The sequence below is a fragment of the Miniopterus schreibersii genome, assembly GCF_964146895.1.
Source record: "Miniopterus schreibersii genome assembly, chromosome: 22".
NCBI classification, from domain to species: domain Eukaryota; kingdom Metazoa; phylum Chordata; class Mammalia; order Chiroptera; family Miniopteridae; genus Miniopterus; species Miniopterus schreibersii.
Window position 1 is genome coordinate 15,734,182 of NC_138124.1, and position 19,144 is coordinate 15,753,325.

General features: G+C 51.6%; 1 protein-coding gene across 1 annotated transcript in view; it reads left to right on the top strand.

Moving 5' to 3' along the window:
- ADAMTSL3 (ADAMTS like 3) overlaps positions 1-19,144 on the top strand; it is a 67,315-nt gene that overhangs the window by 36,539 nt on the left and 11,632 nt on the right. The window contains exons 11-23 of the mRNA XM_081124712.1: positions 708-846; positions 1,921-1,971; positions 2,376-2,580; positions 3,517-3,664; positions 5,204-5,288; positions 7,224-7,513; positions 10,272-10,401; positions 13,319-13,511; positions 13,594-13,773; positions 14,116-14,269; positions 16,075-17,146; positions 18,082-18,209; positions 18,329-18,457. Coding sequence (XP_080980838.1) covers positions 708-846; positions 1,921-1,971; positions 2,376-2,580; positions 3,517-3,664; positions 5,204-5,288; positions 7,224-7,513; positions 10,272-10,401; positions 13,319-13,511; positions 13,594-13,773; positions 14,116-14,269; positions 16,075-17,146; positions 18,082-18,209; positions 18,329-18,457 — 2,904 coding nt within the window. The remainder of the gene's footprint in view (positions 1-707; positions 847-1,920; positions 1,972-2,375; positions 2,581-3,516; positions 3,665-5,203; positions 5,289-7,223; positions 7,514-10,271; positions 10,402-13,318; positions 13,512-13,593; positions 13,774-14,115; positions 14,270-16,074; positions 17,147-18,081; positions 18,210-18,328; positions 18,458-19,144) is intronic.

Consider the following 19,144-nt stretch of genomic DNA (forward strand, 5'->3'; position numbering starts at 1 on the left):
TTATAATCAGATCAGGTAGTTGGTGTCAGTCTTTTAGGCATCTTAGAAAAACTTGAGAATTTAAAAAAAAAAAATAACTGATTCCTGCCCAGCTGGTGTGGCTCAGCGGCTGAGCCTCCACCTATGAACCAGGAGGTTCGATTCCCCGTCAGGGCACAGGCCCAGGTTGTGGGTTCGATCCCCAGCAGGGGGGAAGCAGGAGGCAGCCGGTCACTGACTCTCATCATTGATGTTTCTCTCTCTCTCCCCCTCTCCCGTCCTCTCTCTGAAATCAATAAAAATATATTAAAATGATTCCTGGACCCAGCCACCGCGTGTCTGACTTAATTGGACCGTGAAGGGACGTGGGTATCTCTGTACATTTATTTATTTTTTATTTATTTATTTTATTTTTAAAAAAATATCTTTTATTGATTTCAGAGAGAGGAAAGGAGAGGGAGAGAGAGAGATAGAAACATCAGTAATGAGAGAGTCATTGATCGGCTGCAGCCCACAACCCGGGCCTGTGCCCTGACCGGGAATCGAACCCCGATCGCCTGGATCCCAGGTTGACGCTCAACGGCTGAGCCCCTCCCCGCCGGGCTCTGTGTCTATTTAAAGATCCCAAGGGGTTCCGCGCAGAGAAAAAGTAACGTGTGGGGAGCGGCGATTGTGCCAAATAAAAACAAAGCGGACTCGCTACTCACGCTCCTCTCCTCCCGCGGCAGGTTATCAGCTTAATTCGGCTGAGTGTGTGGACACGCGCCTGAAGAGGGTGGTTCCTGACCATTACTGCCACTACTACCCCGAGAACGTGAAACCCAAACCCAAACTGAAGGAGTGTGGCATGGACCCTTGTCCGTCCAGGTTCGACCACTGCCTGCTGTCCGCCTTCGGACAGGCACGGCCGGGGCCGGAGGGGGGCGGGGGGCGGTCAGCCTCCTGTGTTCACCCAGGTCGCTGTGGTCAGTGGGGATCAGGCCCACGGGCTCCCTCGGCCCAGGTGTCCCCTTGCCGTGTGGGCTGTGTCCCTGTGCTGTGCGTTTAACCCTTTGTAACGAGCCTCTCTGAGCCTCCCCTGCGCCTGCGACAGTTAAGATCTCTCCACCCAAGTGCCCTGTCTGGTCCGCCTGCCAGTCACGAGCGTCTTTAACCCACCGTGTTAGCGTTTAAAGGGGGTCCCCCTCCCCACGTTTGGACTTCCGACGCGTTCACATAAGACTCCTGATGCGCGAACTCCCCTGTCGCATGATTTAGCCCCTGCTGGCTTGGATTCCCCGGGGGGCGTTTCCTGGCGTTTGCTCCAGTATCTTAAAATAACTGCACGGGATCAGTCCCAGAACCCCCAGGTCTCTGCCAGCCGGCGGAGGCGGCGGCCGCGGGCAGGTGGACTTTGCTTCCTGTCGCTGACCTGCCCGCGTCCCGTAATCATTCACAGAGACCTTTGCAAGGGGCATGTCCTGCGAAAGAAAGTGCAGAAAAGCAGGGAACAGAGCAGGACTGAAAAGCGTCACTGGTTTAATTAAAACAGATGCTCACAGGACGTTACGTGAGACCGAGGCATTTGACGGGCTTTCCGAAGACCTATTTATAGGACAGTGTTGCTGTCACCAGGGTCCTTTATCAGAGGAACCGTTTGAGATGATAAAGGGATCAACGGGTGGATCCAAATCGGGAGAAATTCCCTCCTCTGATGAATACGTGTCACGCGTTCCCTTTCCTTGTATTTCCCGTATGGAACCGGGGACGGCCTGTGTCAGAGATGTTTCCAGAAAGGAAGGGCATAGCGGCCGAATTTGGGGGGTTACGACTCAGGGCACTTGGCACACGTCGTTTCCAACTTGAAGGAGGTTTGGGGGATGTCAGGTCCGTGTTAGTCGAGTTCACGAATGTGTTCACTGACCTCGGGAAATGACGCCGTCTCGATGGTTTTATTCGCAGCGATGGATTTAAGGAGATCATGCCCTACGACCACTTCCAGCCTCTCCCTCGGTGAGTCGGGCGGCGTTACTTTTTTTGTAATCGACCCCCCGCGCCCTTTGCGAGCCCTGGCTGCATCTGTGGCAAGGGCCTAAAATGGAAGAGGGGGTGTCCTGGCCGGTGCGGCTCCGCGGGTGAGCGTTGGCCTGTGAACCAGGAGATCACGGTGCGGTTCCCAGTCGGGGCGCACGCGTCCTTCCTTCCTTCCGCTCGCTCTAGAAATCAATGGGGAAAAAACATATCCTCTGGCGAGAATTTAAAAAAATAATTAAAAAAAACACAGAGATGAAAGTCGTAATTCTCCGCGGCCCCGCGCGCTTGGGGCGGAACCCCAGCCGTTCCTCGTTTTTTGGAAACTCGACCCCGTCGACGCAGGCAGCCGGTAAATAATGCGCTTTCACTTGTTTGCTTTCGAGCTGGGAACATAACCCTTGGACGGCGTGCTCGGTGTCCTGCGGCGGCGGGACCCAGCGGCGCAGCTTCGTGTGCGTGGAGGAGTCGCTTCACGGGGAGACGCTGCAGGTGGAGGAGTGGAAGTGCATGTACGCGCCCAAGCCCAAGGTCATGCAGACCTGCAACCTCTTCGACTGCCCCAAGTGGGTCGCCATGGACTGGTCTCAGGTGAGACGTGGCCGCGGGCCCCCGCCCCCGACGTACGTTCTTTTTTTACAGGCAGAAGGAAAGAAACCGTTATTTGTACGGTTGATCCTGGAAACTATATGGAGTTTGTACGATGCCGTCTTTTAAAGGGTATTCAGACTGACGTCCGAAGTTAGTTGTGTCGCACGTTTAAATGAAATCACACCGAAGCAGGTCCTTTCTAACACGGCGTGAATGCTGACATTTTTAAACGGTGCCCTGTGAACGAATTTTTAATCGACTTTAAGAAAACCGAAGCTTCATGTTTGAGCAGAAGAAAGATTTCAGGGTATTTCAGTTTTTCTCACACGGCGGCTGCACCGTCTGTGTTTAATACTCACGATTTTCAACCTTCTTTATCTCGTGGCATACGCAAGCTAATTACTAAAATTCTGCAGTGCTCCAAAAAAAAAAAAAGCAGTATATTTTTGTTGATCTGACCAAAAAAAAAAATAGGTATAATTTTGATTGATTTGCAAAAAACATAACAATAGTAATGACCGACCCTTTTTGCTCCAAAGTGATTTAAAAAAAAAAAAAAAATCAGGTTCCTATACTTGTGTGTAAGGGTTTCTGGTACCGAGAATTAACCAGCGAGACACAACCGTATCGTGTGACAGGACCGAGAGCGCGCAGCTCTGTTGTTTGACCCCCGGGTTTGCGGTTCAGCGCTGGGCCTTCACCCCGGCAGCTGCTGCGCTGGCTCTTGTCGTTTTTTTAACTCGACAGCCGGGAGAAGAGGCCGGTGCCCCTGACGAAACGGCCAGGGATCGCACGTTTTAAACGTTTTTTTCCGCGGGGCACAAACCCCGGTGGAAGACGGCCGGCGTAGAGGACCTTCGCGTCGGACGCGGACACCTTCGGGGGCCTCCCCGCGAGCGCGCGTGTCACGGGGCCTCTCTTTCCCTCTCTCCGCAGTGCACGGTGACCTGCGGCCGGGGACTGCGGTACCGGGTCGTGCTGTGCATCAACCACCGGGGCCAGCACGTCGGCGGCTGCAACCCGCAGCTGAAGCTGCACATCAAAGAGGAGTGTATCGTCCCCGTCCCCTGCTACAGACCGAAAGGTAGGGCCCCGGTGCCTTTTACTTTCTATTTTATTTTATTTTATTTTATTTATTTTATTTTATTTTATTTATTTATTTATTTTACTTTATTTTATTTTATTTATTTTATTTATTTTATTTTATTTTATTATTTATTTTACTTATTTTATTTATTTTATTTTATTTATTTTACTTATTTTATTTTATTTATTTTATTTTATTTTATTTATTTTACTTATTTTATTTTATTTTATATTATTTTATTTTATTTTATTTATTTTATTTTATTATTTATTTTACTTATTTTCTTTTATTTTATTTTACTTATTTTATTATTTTATATATTTATTTTATTTTATTTTATTTATTTATTTTATTTTATTATTTACTTTACTTATTTTGTTTTATTTTATTTATTTTATTTTACTTTATTTATTTTATTTATTTTATTTTATTATTTTATATATTTTATTTTATATTTTATTTATTTTATTTTATTACTTTATTTTTTATTTTATTTTATTTTATTTTATTTTATTATTTACTTTACTTATTTTGTTTTATTTTATTTTATTTATTTTATTTATTTTATTTTATTTTATTATTTACTTTACTTATTTTGTTTTATTTTATTTTATTTATTTTATTTTACTTTATTTATTTTATTTATTTTATTTTATTATTTTATATATTTTATTTTATATTTTATTTATTTTATTTTATTACTTTATTTTTTATTTTATTTTATTTTATTTTATTTTTTATTTTATTTTATTTTATTTTTTATTTTATTTTATTTTATTTTATTTTTAAAAAATATATCTTTATTGATTTCAGAGAGAGGAAGGGAGAGGGAGAGAAACATCAATGATGAGAGTCATGGGTCGGCTGCCTCCTGCTCGCCCCCTGCTGGGGATCGAGGAGCCTGCACCCCGGGCCTGTGGCCTGACCGGGAATCGAACCACAACCTCCTGGTTCACAGGTCGACGCTCAACCGCTGAGCCGCACCCGGCCGGGCCTGCGGTGCCTTTTAAAGTTAACGCGTGTGTTTCCCAGCGCCCCTGCTAATTATGGCAGTGTTTACGTTTTCGTTTGCTGTCTTTCTTATGCAGTTGTTTTACTGCCCTGGCCGGTGTGGCTCAGTGGTCAAAGCATCGGCCCGCGGACTGAAGGTTCCCGGGTTCGATTCCGGCCGAGGGCACGTACCTGGGTTGCAGGCCTGATCCCCCGGCCCCCGGTCAAGGCGTGAGCGGGAGGCAGCCAACCGCCGTGTCTCTTTCCCTTCAGTGTTTCTCTTTCTCTCTCTCTCCCTTCCACTTTCTCTCTGAAAAGTGGAAAAAATGGAAAAAACATCCTCGGGTGAGAATTAAAAAAAAAAAAAAAAAAATTTGATAACAATTTTTGGTTCAGTCCGGAAGCCCAGAGGACTCAGCCCTGACCCAGTAAGCGAGGTCCCTCCGTCAATGAAATCGTCAGCAAGGAACAGTCGCCTTGTCCAGCTCCTTCATGCTTAACGACAGCTACGCACGTCGCTTATGTTCCTTTTTTTTTCCTTCGTAGAAAAAAGCCCGGTGGAAGCTAAATTACCTTGGCAGAAGCAAGCCCAGGAGCTCGAAGAGACCAGGATAGCGACAGAAGAGCCAACGTGAGTCCAGGGCCTTTTCAGGGAGCAGCCGGGGTACAGCCAGGGGAGTGATCTGTGCGAGTTCTGTCCTCCCGGGAGCACGTGGGGGTGGGGGTGCATCTCACAATCACGGTGACCTGGCTCCGCGGGCTCCGGGGAGCCGGAGCTGCCTGCGGTTCTTCGTTTCACAGTTCGGCAGCCCTGCGTTGGCCGCGTCTGTGAGGAGCAGAGATGAGAACGGGACCGTTTAACTCGGGGCCGACCCCGTGGTCCGTTACAGTTAAGAAACGGGGCTAATTCCATTGCTTTTCAGAGCGGAAGGGAGGGAGAGAGAGAGAAACATCGACTGGGTGCCTCCTGCACGCACCCCGACTGGGGCCTGGGATGGAGCCTGCAACCGACGTACAAGCCCTCAGCTGGAATCGAACCCGGGACCCTTCAGCCCTCAGGCCGATGCTCTAACTGCTGAAAAAAACGGGCCAGGGCTGCTGCTGTTGGTTTTCATTTGTGGTTAGGACAGTCGTCTGTTCTTCTGTCACCAGCATTTTTAGCAAGTACCCCAGGTGATTTTTCGGGGGGGAGGGAGGGTTGGGGCTGTGCATGCAAATTTGGGAACCACTGGATCAGATACTCCCTGGGGTTCCATTCAGGGTCTGAAAATACTCGTTTTACTGCATCGGAAAAGGCGCAACAACGTGGCTACCGTGGCCCGGGCCCCCCGCTCATCCCCAGCCTGCGCCCCCCGACTTCCCTCGGTGGTTCCTTCCTCTACGCTTTCCCTGAGCGCCCTTCCTCGGGGACCCTTCTCCCGTCTCCTGGCAAGGTGGCCGGAGCCCCGGGCACCCGTCCCCCGGCCGGAGCAGAGGGGCCGCCCCCTCCACCTTCGGCCTCTCCCCTCCGTCTCTCTCTCTGGCCCTGTTCCCGCATCACGCACGCGGCTGGCGGCCTCCGGCCTGTTCCTGGCTGTGTAGTGTGAATTTTACAGCTTCCTCCCTCCCCTTCTGACTGTTCGTTCCCTCGATTTCCGAGCAAAACCGCAGCATAGCTCAGCTTCCAGGACATCGTTTTATTACCACTGTCTTTTGTGGTTTGGGGATGCTTGCCTGGAGGAGATAAATATTTCTGCGTCTGTGGTTGACCAGGGCCCCGGCGCAGACTTTACATACGGGCTGGATGTTCAAAAAGCTGTTTTTTGTTGTGTGTTTTTTTTTTTTAATTAGGAAAATTAAAACGATAGCTTAAAAAGCAAAAGCCAAGGAAACACGTTAGCTTTCGGCTGTGGAGTGTGTGGACTGTCCCGATACGGTTCCTCGTTGTTTTAAAAGTTGCTCTTCCCTGGAGTCCCTGTCGGTTCTGTGGGGTCCAGCCAAGGCGGCCCCCTCTCCCGTCTCCCACAGACAAAAACCGCGGAGAGAGGGCAGGTGGAGGAAACGCGTTGCGTAGGTTTCCGTTTCTGCAAAAAAATCAAATTAGGTTGCATCTCCCGGGGATCCGTTCTGCTCACACACAGGAACGACGACCGCGTGTGGGGAGGTCGTCTTCGGTGCCAGTTCTTGCTCTAACTCATTTAATTATAACGCGGACCCCACGGGGAGGCGTCAGCAAAAGGGGAGCATTCCACCCTGGCCGGTTTGGCTCAGTGGCTCGAGGGACTGAGGGGTCCCGGGTTCGATTCCAGCCAAGGGCACGTACCTCGGATGCAGGCTCGATGCCCGGCCCCGGTCGGGGCGTGTGCGGGAGGCAGCCGATCGATGTTTCTCTCTCTCTCCCTTTTCCACTCTCTCTGAAAAGCAACGGGAAAGATACCCCCAAATGAGGCTTAAAAAAACAAAAAAGTGCAACCTTCCAAATGGATTGGATTTCGTCGCAATGAAGTTGTCTCCGCCCTACTTAGAGCGCTTGTCATCCCTCCCTCAGTGGCCTGCGGGTCACCTCCGCCTCCCTGGGTTTCCGCAGGTTCATTCCGGAGCCCTGGTCGGCCTGCAGCGCCACCTGCGGGCTGGGAGTTCAGGTCCGAGAGGTCAAGTGCCGGGTGCTGCTCACGTTCACGCAGGCGGAGACCGAGCTGCCCGAGGAGGAGTGTGATGGCCCCCGGCTGCCCACGGAGCGGCCCTGCCTCCTCCGGGCCTGTGGCGACGGCCCCGCCTCCCTGGAGCCGGACGCCCCGCTCCGCGAGAAGGCCAGCGAGATGACCTACCACTGGGAGTACGCGGGGTTCACCCCTTGCACCGCCACCTGTCTGGGAGGTACTGGATCCTTTGCTTTAAGGGACGGTTATGTTCGCGTTGCTCTTGTTTTGAGAAACATCTGGGGATGTCTCGGGCCGACCGGCTTTCAGTGATTTTTAATCTTTACCAGCCGCCTCCTAACGAGAACTCACCTGCCTGGAGCGCCTGGAAAACTCGCATTTGGGCACCAAGAATGGTACATGCAGTTCTTTGGCGCTTTGCGGGGTCCATAGGACGCGTATTAGGATCTTTCCCATTACCTGGGAGTTCACAGTCGGACCCAGCCTGTCACACTGACTAACCAGCAGAGAGAAACAGATATGCTAACTCTTCTTTCCAACCTGGCCCCGGGCATGTTTCCATGTAATGTTTTTGTGTTAGTGCTCATATCGCGTTAAGGTAGAATGGAGGGGCGGGGGAGAGAGAGAGAAACATCCACGTGAGGGAGACACATCAGTCGGCTGCCACCCCCACGTGCCGTAACCCGGGCTGGGGATCGAGCCTGCAACTCGGGTACGTGCCCTTGGCCGGCATCGAACCCGGGTCCCTTCGGTGCGCAGGCTGACGCTCTAAACGCTGAGCCACACAGGCCGGGGCGCAGTCAACCTATTTTGATAATGTTTACTTTTACTTTGGGAGACCAAGGTTTGCTTTTCTGCTTCTTGAACTGATGAAATGTGTTAAAACCATGGGGTAGGCACCCAGCACTTGGGATGGGAGGTGTTCTTACGGCCCGTCTTTGGAAAACCCAGCCTGTGTCGATAAGTAACCCTAACTCAGCTATTAAACCTCTACATTCTTTTGAGTATCTTGTTTTAAGACAGAAACTCTTATCACGAGGGTTGTAAAATGCCATCCAACGTGGTCAAAACGGCCCTGGCTGGTGTGGCTCAGTGGTTAGAGCACCGGCCCGAGGATGGAAGGGTCTTGGGTTCGATTCTGGTCAAGGGCACGCGCCTCGATCCCAGGCCCCGGTTGGGGTGGGTGGGGAAGGCAGCCAACTGATGCGTCTCTCACATCGATGTTTCTCTCTCTCTCTCTCTCCCCCTTCCACGCTCTCTGAAAAGCAATGAGAAAAATATCCTCTGGTGAGGATTTTTTTAAAAATGGTCAAACTTTGGTGCTTTGAGGTTCACCCTCTGAATCTCCAGAAAATGCTCCAAAATAGCATCTATTTTTTTAAAGAATTTTGGTTACAAAGTAAAATATATGTGGAAGGTTGCTTGATTTTATTTTCAGATTAAAAAAGAAATGAAACCTGCTAGAAAGTGGGCATCTGTGTCCCCATGAAGCCACTAAGGAAGTTTGAATTTTGCAGACACGAAGCAGGGTAATTAGGTGGCCGCGGGGTCTCCTTGTGCCCAGGTTAGCCGGTGTTTATAAGAAAACAAGTTTATGGAAGATGCCTGGAGATTTCAGACTGTATCCGGCTGCGGTCAGGAACCTAAGCTCACAACCGAAGGAAGCAGGAAAAAGTTTTAGTCGGAGGAACTACACATCGCAGATACATATTTCATATATACTTTGGCCCCGACTGCGTTCTATAAAATACTGTAAAATGGTTGGCTTGAAACATGGCATTTGCAGAAAGAATCACAATCCTGTAACCTAATGGAACCCACATTCTTGCGTGAAACCGAATACATTTGCATATTTCCACCTAACCGAGTCCATCGCCGTTACAGTTTTTACGTGATATTTTTTCCATCAGCAGTTTGATTTATATTTTGTTCGGTTCTGATTCCCCAGTAATTCTTTATGTCGCGACGGACAGAGAATAGCGGCCGGAGATGTTGGCTTTGGGGGTCAGACAGACCTGTCTGGCCTCGGAGGAAACAAGTGCCTCAGCTGGAGGAGAGGAGGCAGGGAATCTAATTTTTAGTTTTGAACCGACTGCTCTTTTTGCTCCCTTAGTTTCTCTCTCAACCTCAGTTTCCTTACTATTACGCGAATAATGTGACGAATGACGGTGGGATTTTGACCCCACAAGGTTACGATGAGCTCAGGTAATATATTTGAAAGCACTTTGCACACCCTGGAGCCCGTTGCCAATGGACGGTATAGCAATAGACGTATTACTCATCGTGGTCATTGGGAGCAGGAGCTCAGACCGTTAGGAAAATTTGAGTGAAGGTTATATATGAAATTTAGTACGTATGGCCCGACTGGCGTGGCTCAGTGGTTGAGCGTTGACCTAGGAACCAGGAGTCACGGTTCGATTCCCAGTCAGGGCACATGGTCCCCAGCAGGGGGCGAGCAGGAGGCAGCCGGTCAGTGACTCTCTCTCATCATTGATGTTTCTCTCTCTCTCCCTCTCCTCTCTCTGAAATCAATAAAAACTAATATTTTTTTAAAAAAATGAGCACATCTGCAGTGATATAGAGAAAATGGGATTCTTTAGCAGCTGATCTGAACGTTCCTCTTGGGGAAACCCTTGTATATGTTTGGAAGGAGCACATTTGAGGGACCTCCTAGCTTTTTGAGTACATTGGGATGGAGACAAGTTGTGAAGGTGGGCGCTCCAAGGCGAGTGAGTGTGTTTGGGGGAGAGGAAGTAGAGGGCCCGGGTTTAAAAAGTGACCGTGAGAGATTGTCAGAGATGGGGGACTTCAGAAAACTCAAAATTACTTGCTTCCAGGCGTACCCCGAAATGCAGCCCGCGGTTACACGGCGGAGTCCAAAGGGCGGTGGCTTAAGCATCACACATCCCGAGACCAGGTTTTCTTTTTTTCCATCAAAGTCATTTGCTTTTTTTTTTTTCCTTTCCAACCTCCAGGCCACCAAGAAGCCATTGCAGTGTGCTTACACGTCCAGACCCAGCAGACGGTCAATGACACCCTGTGTGACGTGGTCCACCGGCCTCCGGCCATGAGCCAGGCTTGTAACACGGAGCCCTGCCCGCCCAGGTATGTGCTTGTCTTGTGCTCCTGGGATGCGCTGTGTCTGGAAGGTGACTCCCTGTCCTGCAGGGAAACGCCCCTGTGCGTGGGGACTTGTGGGCTCCCCCAGGGCTGGGCTGCTGAGCCTACTGCAGGGTTGGCCCGTCTCTGCTCAAGCTCTGCTGCAGCCAGATACTTGCTTCAGTGAGCAGATGCTGCTGTGTCGATACCAGGAATCCCCCGGCTTTTGTCTGCGTTAAGCATGAATGGACATAAAGTGGCCTGCTGCTGGCAACACTGTTCTCTATCCACAGTGGGGGGCATGCAAGAGGCAGCCGATCAATAACTCTCAGCATTGATTTTTTTTTTTAACGTATTTTATTTTTTTATTATTTTTTTAAATCCTTACCCAAGGATATTTTTTCCATTGCTTTTCAGAGAGAGGGGGAGAGAGAGAGAGAGAGAGAGAGAAACAAAATGAGAGAGAAACATCAATTGGCTGCCTCCCGCATGGGCCCCGACTGGGGCCGGGGATCTTGCCTGCGACTGTCCTTGACTGGAATCGAACCTTGGGACCCTTCCGTCCTCAGGCCGATGCTCCAACCACTGAGCCAAACCAGCCAGGACTCATCGTTGATGTTTCCATGTCTCTCTCCCTCTCCCGTCCTCTCTCTGAAATCAGTAGAAACGTAGTAAAATAATTATAATAATAGAGCACACAGCGTGTCCTGGCCACTTTGCAAAAATTAAGAGCCTGTTTTTACGCAGAGGGAAATACCCGCTTCTCGTTTGAGTTGCGGCTTCAATAAACGTTTTGAAGGTTGAGAGTTATGTTGGAAAACAGCCAGCAGAGACAAAGGGTTGATGCCAAAATAAAGGTAAGTTTGTAAAAATGTTTTAGGTTCTAGCAACCAGCGGCGTAGGAATAACAGGAACGGGGCATTGCGTAATATTTTCCGTACAAATATTTACCGGCTCCAAGGGCGGATCGCAGCCAAATATCACCCCAGGGCGAAGCTCGCCACCGAGGTCAGGTCGGACGCTCGGTGCATCTTTATTTACCCAAAGGCAGATGTACTTGATGTATTAGCTGGGCCTCTCCGAGGTAGGGTGTTGAGGGTTTATTTGCTCTTTGGGGTGACTCCCCTGGTCTGTGCTGTGACGGCCGAGTGTCTGCTATTTGTGGCGTTTGCTTTTTCCAGGAGAGAGCCGGCAGCTTGGAGAAACACGCAGGGTTACGTAATGGTCCCTCTGGTCTAAGGAGAGCCTTCCTCTCCAAGAGCATTCAGCATCTCCAGGGAGGGACGTGGGAAGGCCAGAGGCTAGAGGGATGCGTTTTCTGGACCAACTGGTCACCCAGTTCTTGAATTTAAAGACCAAGTTCTTTTTCTTTAAAGAAGTTAAGTTTTTATTGATTTCAGAGAGAGGAAGGGAGGGAGAGAGAGGGAGAGAGAGAGAGAGAAACATCAACAATAAGAGAGAGTCGATGATCGGCTGTCTCCTGCACGCCCCTGACTGGGGATCGAGCCTGTATCCCGGGCATGTGCCTGGACTGGGAATCGAACCAGTGACCTCCCGGTTCATAGGTTGATGCTCAACCACTGACTTGAAAGAGAGAGAGAGAGAGAGAGACAAAGGGGGAGAGAGAGATGGGTTGTTCCACTTATTTATGCATTTGGCGTATCAGGACGGTGGAGCGGAGACTGTTTTAAGCGCTGTTACCTGGGGTTGGTGTGGGCGTAGGAAACTAGGCACTCATGCTCCTGGTGAGAGTGTGAATTGAGAGGATCTTCCTTGAAGGCAATTTGGAAATATATGCCAAAAGCAGCTGCCCCAGTTTTTCGTTTTTACAGATGTTTCATGAGAAAACCTGATTTTTCCAAGCTCCTTACTGGAAGGGAGTCACAGTATATATACATATATATACACACACACACACGTAGTAAATCCAACCCTAACGTAAAGTAATTTTTCTTAGGGATATTCCAAATAACGAGCCCAGGTGCCCTGAAAATCTCCTGACGTGTGCTTTTCAGCATTTAACATTTCTCCTGACACCTGCATAAATCAGCCTTTGCCTGGAGCTCCATTCAAAGCAAAACCAAGATTTCGTTATTAATATGTGGTGGGGTAGGTTAGGGTGGGGAGAAATCGGCTGCCTTTTCACTCTGGGCTTTGCCCCAATGGGTAGAATCTTTAATCAAGTCTCCGATATTTCTTGTTTTAAAAGATCATCTCTCTGTGTCTGAGGGGCAGATGTGGCTGGAGATGCCGGCTTCGTGCGCCAAGTGTGAAGTCCGTAGGTCTAGAGAACCTGAAATTGTCCGTGTGGTGTGTGTTTTTTTAAATTGGTTTAATCTTTATTGTTGAAAGTATTTCAGATGTCCCCTTCCCCCCGCTTTGGGCCCCTCTGCCCCATATCCACCCCCCCCACAGGCTTTGCCTGTACTATCATTTGTCCGTGGGCTATGCCTATAAGTTCTTTGATCACCACAGAATACTATGCAGCTGTGAAAAAGGGTCTCTTACCCTTTGGGGCAGGATGGAGGGACCTGGAGAGTATTATGCTAAGAGAAATAAGCGAGTTAGAGAAACATAAGTATCACAAATCTAATGAACAAAATAAACTGATGAACAGAATTGTCCGTGTTGCCCGGCCGGCGTGGCTCAGTGGTTGAGCATCGACCTAGGATCCAGGAGATCGAGTTTCAGTTCCCGGTCAGGGCACAGGCCCGGGTTGTGGGCTCGATCCCCAGCAGGGGGCGTGCGGGAGGCAGCCGATCAATGACTCTCACCATTGATGTTTCTCTCTCTCTCCCTCTCCCTTCTTCTCTCTGAAATCAATAAAAAACATATTTTGAAACAAAAAAAGATTGTCCGTGTTTTGACTGCTGAACGTGGTCTCATCGGACAGTCCAGCTTCCCCACTTCTTTCTCCATACAGGTGGCACACGGACTCCTGGGGACCCTGCTCAGCTACCTGCGGTGTTGGGATCCAGACCCGAGAGGTGCACTGCCTGCACCCCGGGGAGGCCCCCGCCCCCGCCGAGGACTGCAGAGAGGAGAAGCCCCACGCCTTGCAGGCCTGCAATCAGTTCGACTGCCCTCCCAGCTGGCACATCGAAGAATGGCAGCAGGTGACTCCCCCGCCTGCCCGCCCACCCGCCACACCCGTGAGTGTGAGAGCCCGGCGCTGACTCCCCCCTCCCGTCTTCTCAGTGTTCCCGGACCTGCGGAGGTGGCACACAGAACCGGAGGGTCACCTGCCGGCAGCTGTTGACGGATGGCAGCTTTCTGAGCCTCTCCGATGAGTTGTGCCAGGGACCCAAGGCGTCGTCTCATAAGTCCTGTGCCAGGACAGACTGCCCTCCGCACCTAAGCGTGGGCGACTGGTCGAAGGTGAGGGCCGGTCGCAGCTTCACAGGTCCGGCTTCTTTTATTTTTTATTTTTTCCAAATATGTCTTCATTGAACCAGGAGGTTACGGTTCGATTCCCGGTCAGGGCACAGGCCCGGGGTGCAGGCTCCTCGATCCCCAGCAGGGGGCGAGCAGGAGGCAGCCGATCAATGACTCTCATCATTGATGTTTCTCTTCCTCTCCCTTCCTCTCTCTGAGATCAATAAAAATATTAAATAAATTTTAAAAAGGCGACGGCGCCTAGGAAATGGCTCGCGTGTCATCGTTGGCTGCCTCTCCGGAGGCTCGCGCTCCAGTTCACTCTGCCCTCCATTCCCATTGCAGTGCTCTGTCACCTGTGGTGTCGGGACCCAGCGAAGGAAGCAGACGTGTCAGAGGCTGACCGCCAAGGGCCGGCGCGTCCCCCTCAGCGAGGCCTCCTGCAGGGATCTCCCGGGCCCCCCCCTCGTGAGGTCCTGCCAGATGCCCGCCTGCAGTGGTAAGTCTGGGACATTTCCGTGGGTCTTGTTCCTTCCCATGGCTTCATCTTCCAAATATCTACTGATTTTTTAAATGATTTTTAGAGCGAGAGAGCGATAGACATCGATTGGTTGCCTCCTGCCGGCATCCCGACCCGGGGCTGGGGATTTCAGACCTGCAGCCCTTGACCGGATTCGAACCTGTGACCCTTTGGTGCGCAGACCAACACTAACCACTGAGCAGCACTGGCCAGGGCAGAAATTAACTGTTATTTTAATGCAGCTTAGAAAAAAAAACACCCATATATATATATATACACACACACACACGTACATATATATATATACATATATATATATGTATATATATATATAAAAAATCTAAGTTTACCAATAACTTACAAAACAAACAGTAACCTTTAAAAATGTAAAATTTATTGAGTACCTTACGTGGGGCTCCTTTCATGCCTTATCCCACGTAGTCCCCGTAACATTTTGAGACACATATAATCCCCATTTAGAGATGCGGAGAAAAAGAAGCCTGACCGTTCAGAGATGGTCCGAGACCTGACCGAGGGTCCGCAGCCGCCAGCTGGCCCCCTCGTCCGGTTGACCACAAGCCCGTCTGATTCCTGAGCCCACGCTCTCAGCCGCGTCTCCGCTGATTCACGGACGGCGTTAGCGTCTGTTTCAGTTTCCCACCTGGGAATTCTTTGAGGACACATTTTCAAAATCCCGAGCTTCCAGGAATTTGAGAGTCCAGGTTTCGCGGTGCCCTGGAATTCGGGGCTGTCTGTGGCGGGCGGCGCTTCGAGCCGCGTCTCCGCCTCATTTTCGTTCATCGGCGGTGGTTTTTATAGCAGTGCGGCGAGACCGCGAGCTGCCCGAGAGCAGAGAGGAATCAGAGCAGTGCTGGCAGCTTCCCCTAAAATAACAGAATAACACGTGGGGAGGCGCCGTGGTTACGGGGCGTGCGATGTGGCCCAGGGGGAGTTATGAGTTGTCCCGGCGTGTGCTGGGGAGCGAGGGAAACGGTAAGTCTTACGGAAGGAAAAGACCAGTAATGTCCTTTTTTTTTTTTTTTTTTTTTAATCGTCACGTAAGGGTATTTTTCTCATTGCTTTTCAGAGAGTGGACGACGGGGGGAGAGAGAAACATTGATGTGAGAGAGACACATCGATTGGTCGCCTCCCGCATGTGCCCCATCTGGGGCCTGGGCATCGAGCCTGAGTTACGTGCCCTCGGCCAGAATCGAACCCGGGACCCTTCAGTCCTTGGGCTGATGCTCTCACCACGGATCCAAACCGGCCAGGGCAATACTGTGGTTCTGGGGTTTTTTTTCCTCCCCTATTTCCTAAGACTCCCCTAAAAAGTCACGAAGCAGGCCCACCTGTGCTGGCGATTCCGCTTTAAGTCAACACGTTTCCCGTCGGACCCCACGCCTCCCCCAAACCAGGGCTTTGTAAAATAACCCCCACGCGCTCTCGCGTGTCGTTCGACGTCGCGTTCTTTGCTGCTCAAGTCCTAGGAATAGTTGTGCCGTGCACCCCAGCCTCCGGGTGTGTGGCATCGCTCACGTTTTAATAATCAGATGTTTTCGAGGAGGAAGAAAGGTGCGTTCGTTGGCTTGTATCGATCCGTTTTGGGAGATTACGGTCAGAAAACGTTTATTATTGACCCGTATATATGTGTATATATATAATTTCAGTGAGACGCAGGGGGAGAGAGAAACATCGATGATGAGAGTCATTGATGGGCTGCCCCCTGCCGGCCAGGTTCCCATCGAGATAGTTATTGGCGTTTTCTTCCTTTTTTCGCCCCGCAGAAATCAAAGCGGAGGCGAAGACAAACCCCAGCGGGCAGGGTCCTCAGATCCTGGGCGTGCAGAGAGTGTACATCCAGACCAGGGAGGAGAAGCGAGTCAACCTGACCGTGGGCAGCAGGGCCTACCTGCTGCCCAACACGTCCGTGATCATCAAGTGCCCGGTGCGGCGCTTCCAGAAATCCCTGATCCAGTGGGAGAAAGACGGCCTTTGCCTGCACAACTCCAAGCGGCTGGGCGTGACCAAGTCGGGCTCCCTGAAAATCCACAGCCTCGCGGCCCCCGACGGCGGGGTGTACCGATGCATCGCCGGCCCCTCCCGGGAGACCGTGGTCCTCAAGCTCATCGGCACGGACAACCGGCTCATCGCGCCCTCGGGCCTCGGGGAGCGGCCCGGGGGACCCCCGGGGATGGACCGCGGCGAGGCCGATAGTTTGGGAGCCACCTGGCATAAAATGCGGCATGTGTGGAATAACAATGAGCTTCACCGGGACGTCGGCCAGATTCATAACCAGCCCTTCCTCAGGGCCCTGTTGGGCCACTGCCACGGCTCCGCAGGAAACCCCGGCTCCTGGGAGTTGAAGAATAAGCAGTTTGAAGCGGCGGTGAAACAGGGGGCCTACAGCATGGACACGGCCCAGTTCGATGAACTGATACGGAACATGAGTCAGCTCATGGAGACCGGGGAGGTCAGCGACGACCTGGCGTCCCAGGTGATCTACCAGCTGGTGGCCGAGTTGGCGAAGGCCCAGCAGCCGGCCCACCTGCCCTGGAGGGCCGCCCGGGAGGAGGGGCCTCCCGCGGCCCAGCTCAGAGGGGACACCGGCCGAGTACGCCAGAGCTCGGGCGCGAAAAACGCGGGCAAGCTGACGTTCAGGCCAAGGGGGCCGGCTCTTGTGAGGCAGGGCCAGCCCGCCTCGGTGTCGTTCAATAAAACGGTAAACTCGCGGATCGGGAACACGGTGTACATCACAAAACAGACGGCGGCCGTCAGCATCCTGTGTGAGCTGGTTGCCCCCAGCGAGGTCACCTACACGTGGACGAAAGACGGGGCCCGGCTGCGGCCCTCCGAAAAGTGAGTGAGCGGCGTCCGGGGTCCCCCGTGCGCGAGGCCTTGTTAATGGTTATAACGGTTTTATCAGAAATGTTTTCAAAGCGCTCCTCCTGGGAATGTGTTTCCGGCGGGATTCGTTAGGGAAGAGACTCCGGAAACGCTAGGATGTGTTTTTCACATACACACGTTGGAGTTTTTTTTTTTTTAAACGAAACGGCGCTATGTCCCATCGCCCGCACGTAGGCGTGGAACGGCTCGGAACGCGGGAGACGGCGTTGGAGCGTGTGCGTGTGCTCTCGCTTTCTCGCTTTGCAGGGCTCTTAACGTTGAAGAATAAAATCAGTCTAAGGCCGTTTTAAAAATAAGCCCACAGTGAGGGTTGAACATCCGGCAAGCGAAGGGTGGCGGGTTTGTCTTTTTTTTTTTTTAAAAAATGTGGTAGATGAAGCATCGCGTCCGCCCTGAAAATTTGAGTCCCGTGCAAAGTGAGATGAGGCTGGATTTGGACGCTCCGTCGGGCTCCGTCTGCCACTTCCGCGCGTTAAAGCCGAGAGGAGAGGCTTTTCCCCTCTCTGCTCTGCGTGATTTTCTGCGCGTCGGCAGGACGCCTGACAGGGTCATCTTTTGGGGTCCCTGCCAGCCCCAAAGTCTGCAGTTCTGCCGTCATCTTTCTCTGTGACTCGCTGCTCAATGTTTCACGTGACTTTTTTTTAAAAAATATATTTTTATTGATTTCAGAGAGAGGAAGGGAGAGGGAGAGAGAGAGAAACATCAATGATGAGAGTCATTGACCGGCTGCCTCCTGCTCGCCCCCTGCTGGGGAGATCGAGCCCGAAACCCGAGCCTGTGCCCCGCCGGGGAATCGAACCGCGATCTCCTGGTTCACGAGTCAACGTTCAACAGCCGAGCCACGCGGGTCCGGCTGTGACTCCGGCCTCTTTCTCACTGTCCTCCAGGATAATTTTGTCTGGGGCGGGGAAGTTGCAGATACAGAAACCCACGAAGAAAGATCAGGGGCTGTATGGATGCTCCGTGGCCAATCACCTCGGTTCCGACGCGGAGAGTTCTCCCGTGCTGTTCGCAGGTAACTCCCCTCGTTGAAAGCTGCTTTCAGAGGGCTCAGCGCGGCCTGCCCCGTGCCGCGAAGTCTGCCGAAGAGCCGGAGCCTGGACCTAACGTAGTTTCCTTTCCCTTTGAATTAAGAGGCGCCTGTCATCTTGTTCACGGAAAGGAATATTACCGGACCGGAGCACGGCCCTCTGTCCGTCGTGGTTGGAAGCACTGTGGAGGCAGCCCTGGGAGCCAGTGTGACCATCCAGTGTCCCGCAAGAGGTAAGCGTGTCCCTCCCAAGTGGGAGGGCACCAGTGGCCACCCAAGGTACGTGCCCTTGGCCCGAATCGAACCCGGGACCCTTCAGTCTGCAGGCTGACTCTCTAACCACGTAGCCGCACCGGCCAGGGCAAAGGTCCTCTCTAAAGGTGGCCCTTCGTGTGCCCCTGAGTTGCTGAGCATTGACGTGACTCTCTGCACAGCTGTATCTCCCTGGCCCCCGAGTCCTAGTGGGGCCACACAGGTGAGTCTTGCCTGGGCTGTGACCCAGAGAGCCCCAAACTGGAGGCACCCGCATTGCTTTTCTTGGTCACACGGTGCAGGTGCAGGTAATACAGGTAGCAAAAGGCTCCTAGGGCGCGTCCATCCATCTAGTTTTCAGGCTCCCCCCCCTCCTGCCCCGTCCCAGCGGCCAGTTGCTTCCCCTGTTTCCAGAGCTGGACCTCTGGCTCCACAAACAGTGGAAATTCGCTAACCCCCAAGGTTTCATTTTTCTACCCCTTGGAAGTCCCTGCAGTGTTTGGCCTACGCAGGAGTTTGAAAAAAATAAAAAATAAAAAATAAAAAAAATATTTAAAAATCCCTCCGGCCTCCCAACTGACTCCACCCACAAATATGTGAGTTTTCTGGCAGAAAAACGCGCCTCCCATTACCGAACGGGCCGGCCGGCGTCCTCTGGCCGCGGCGAG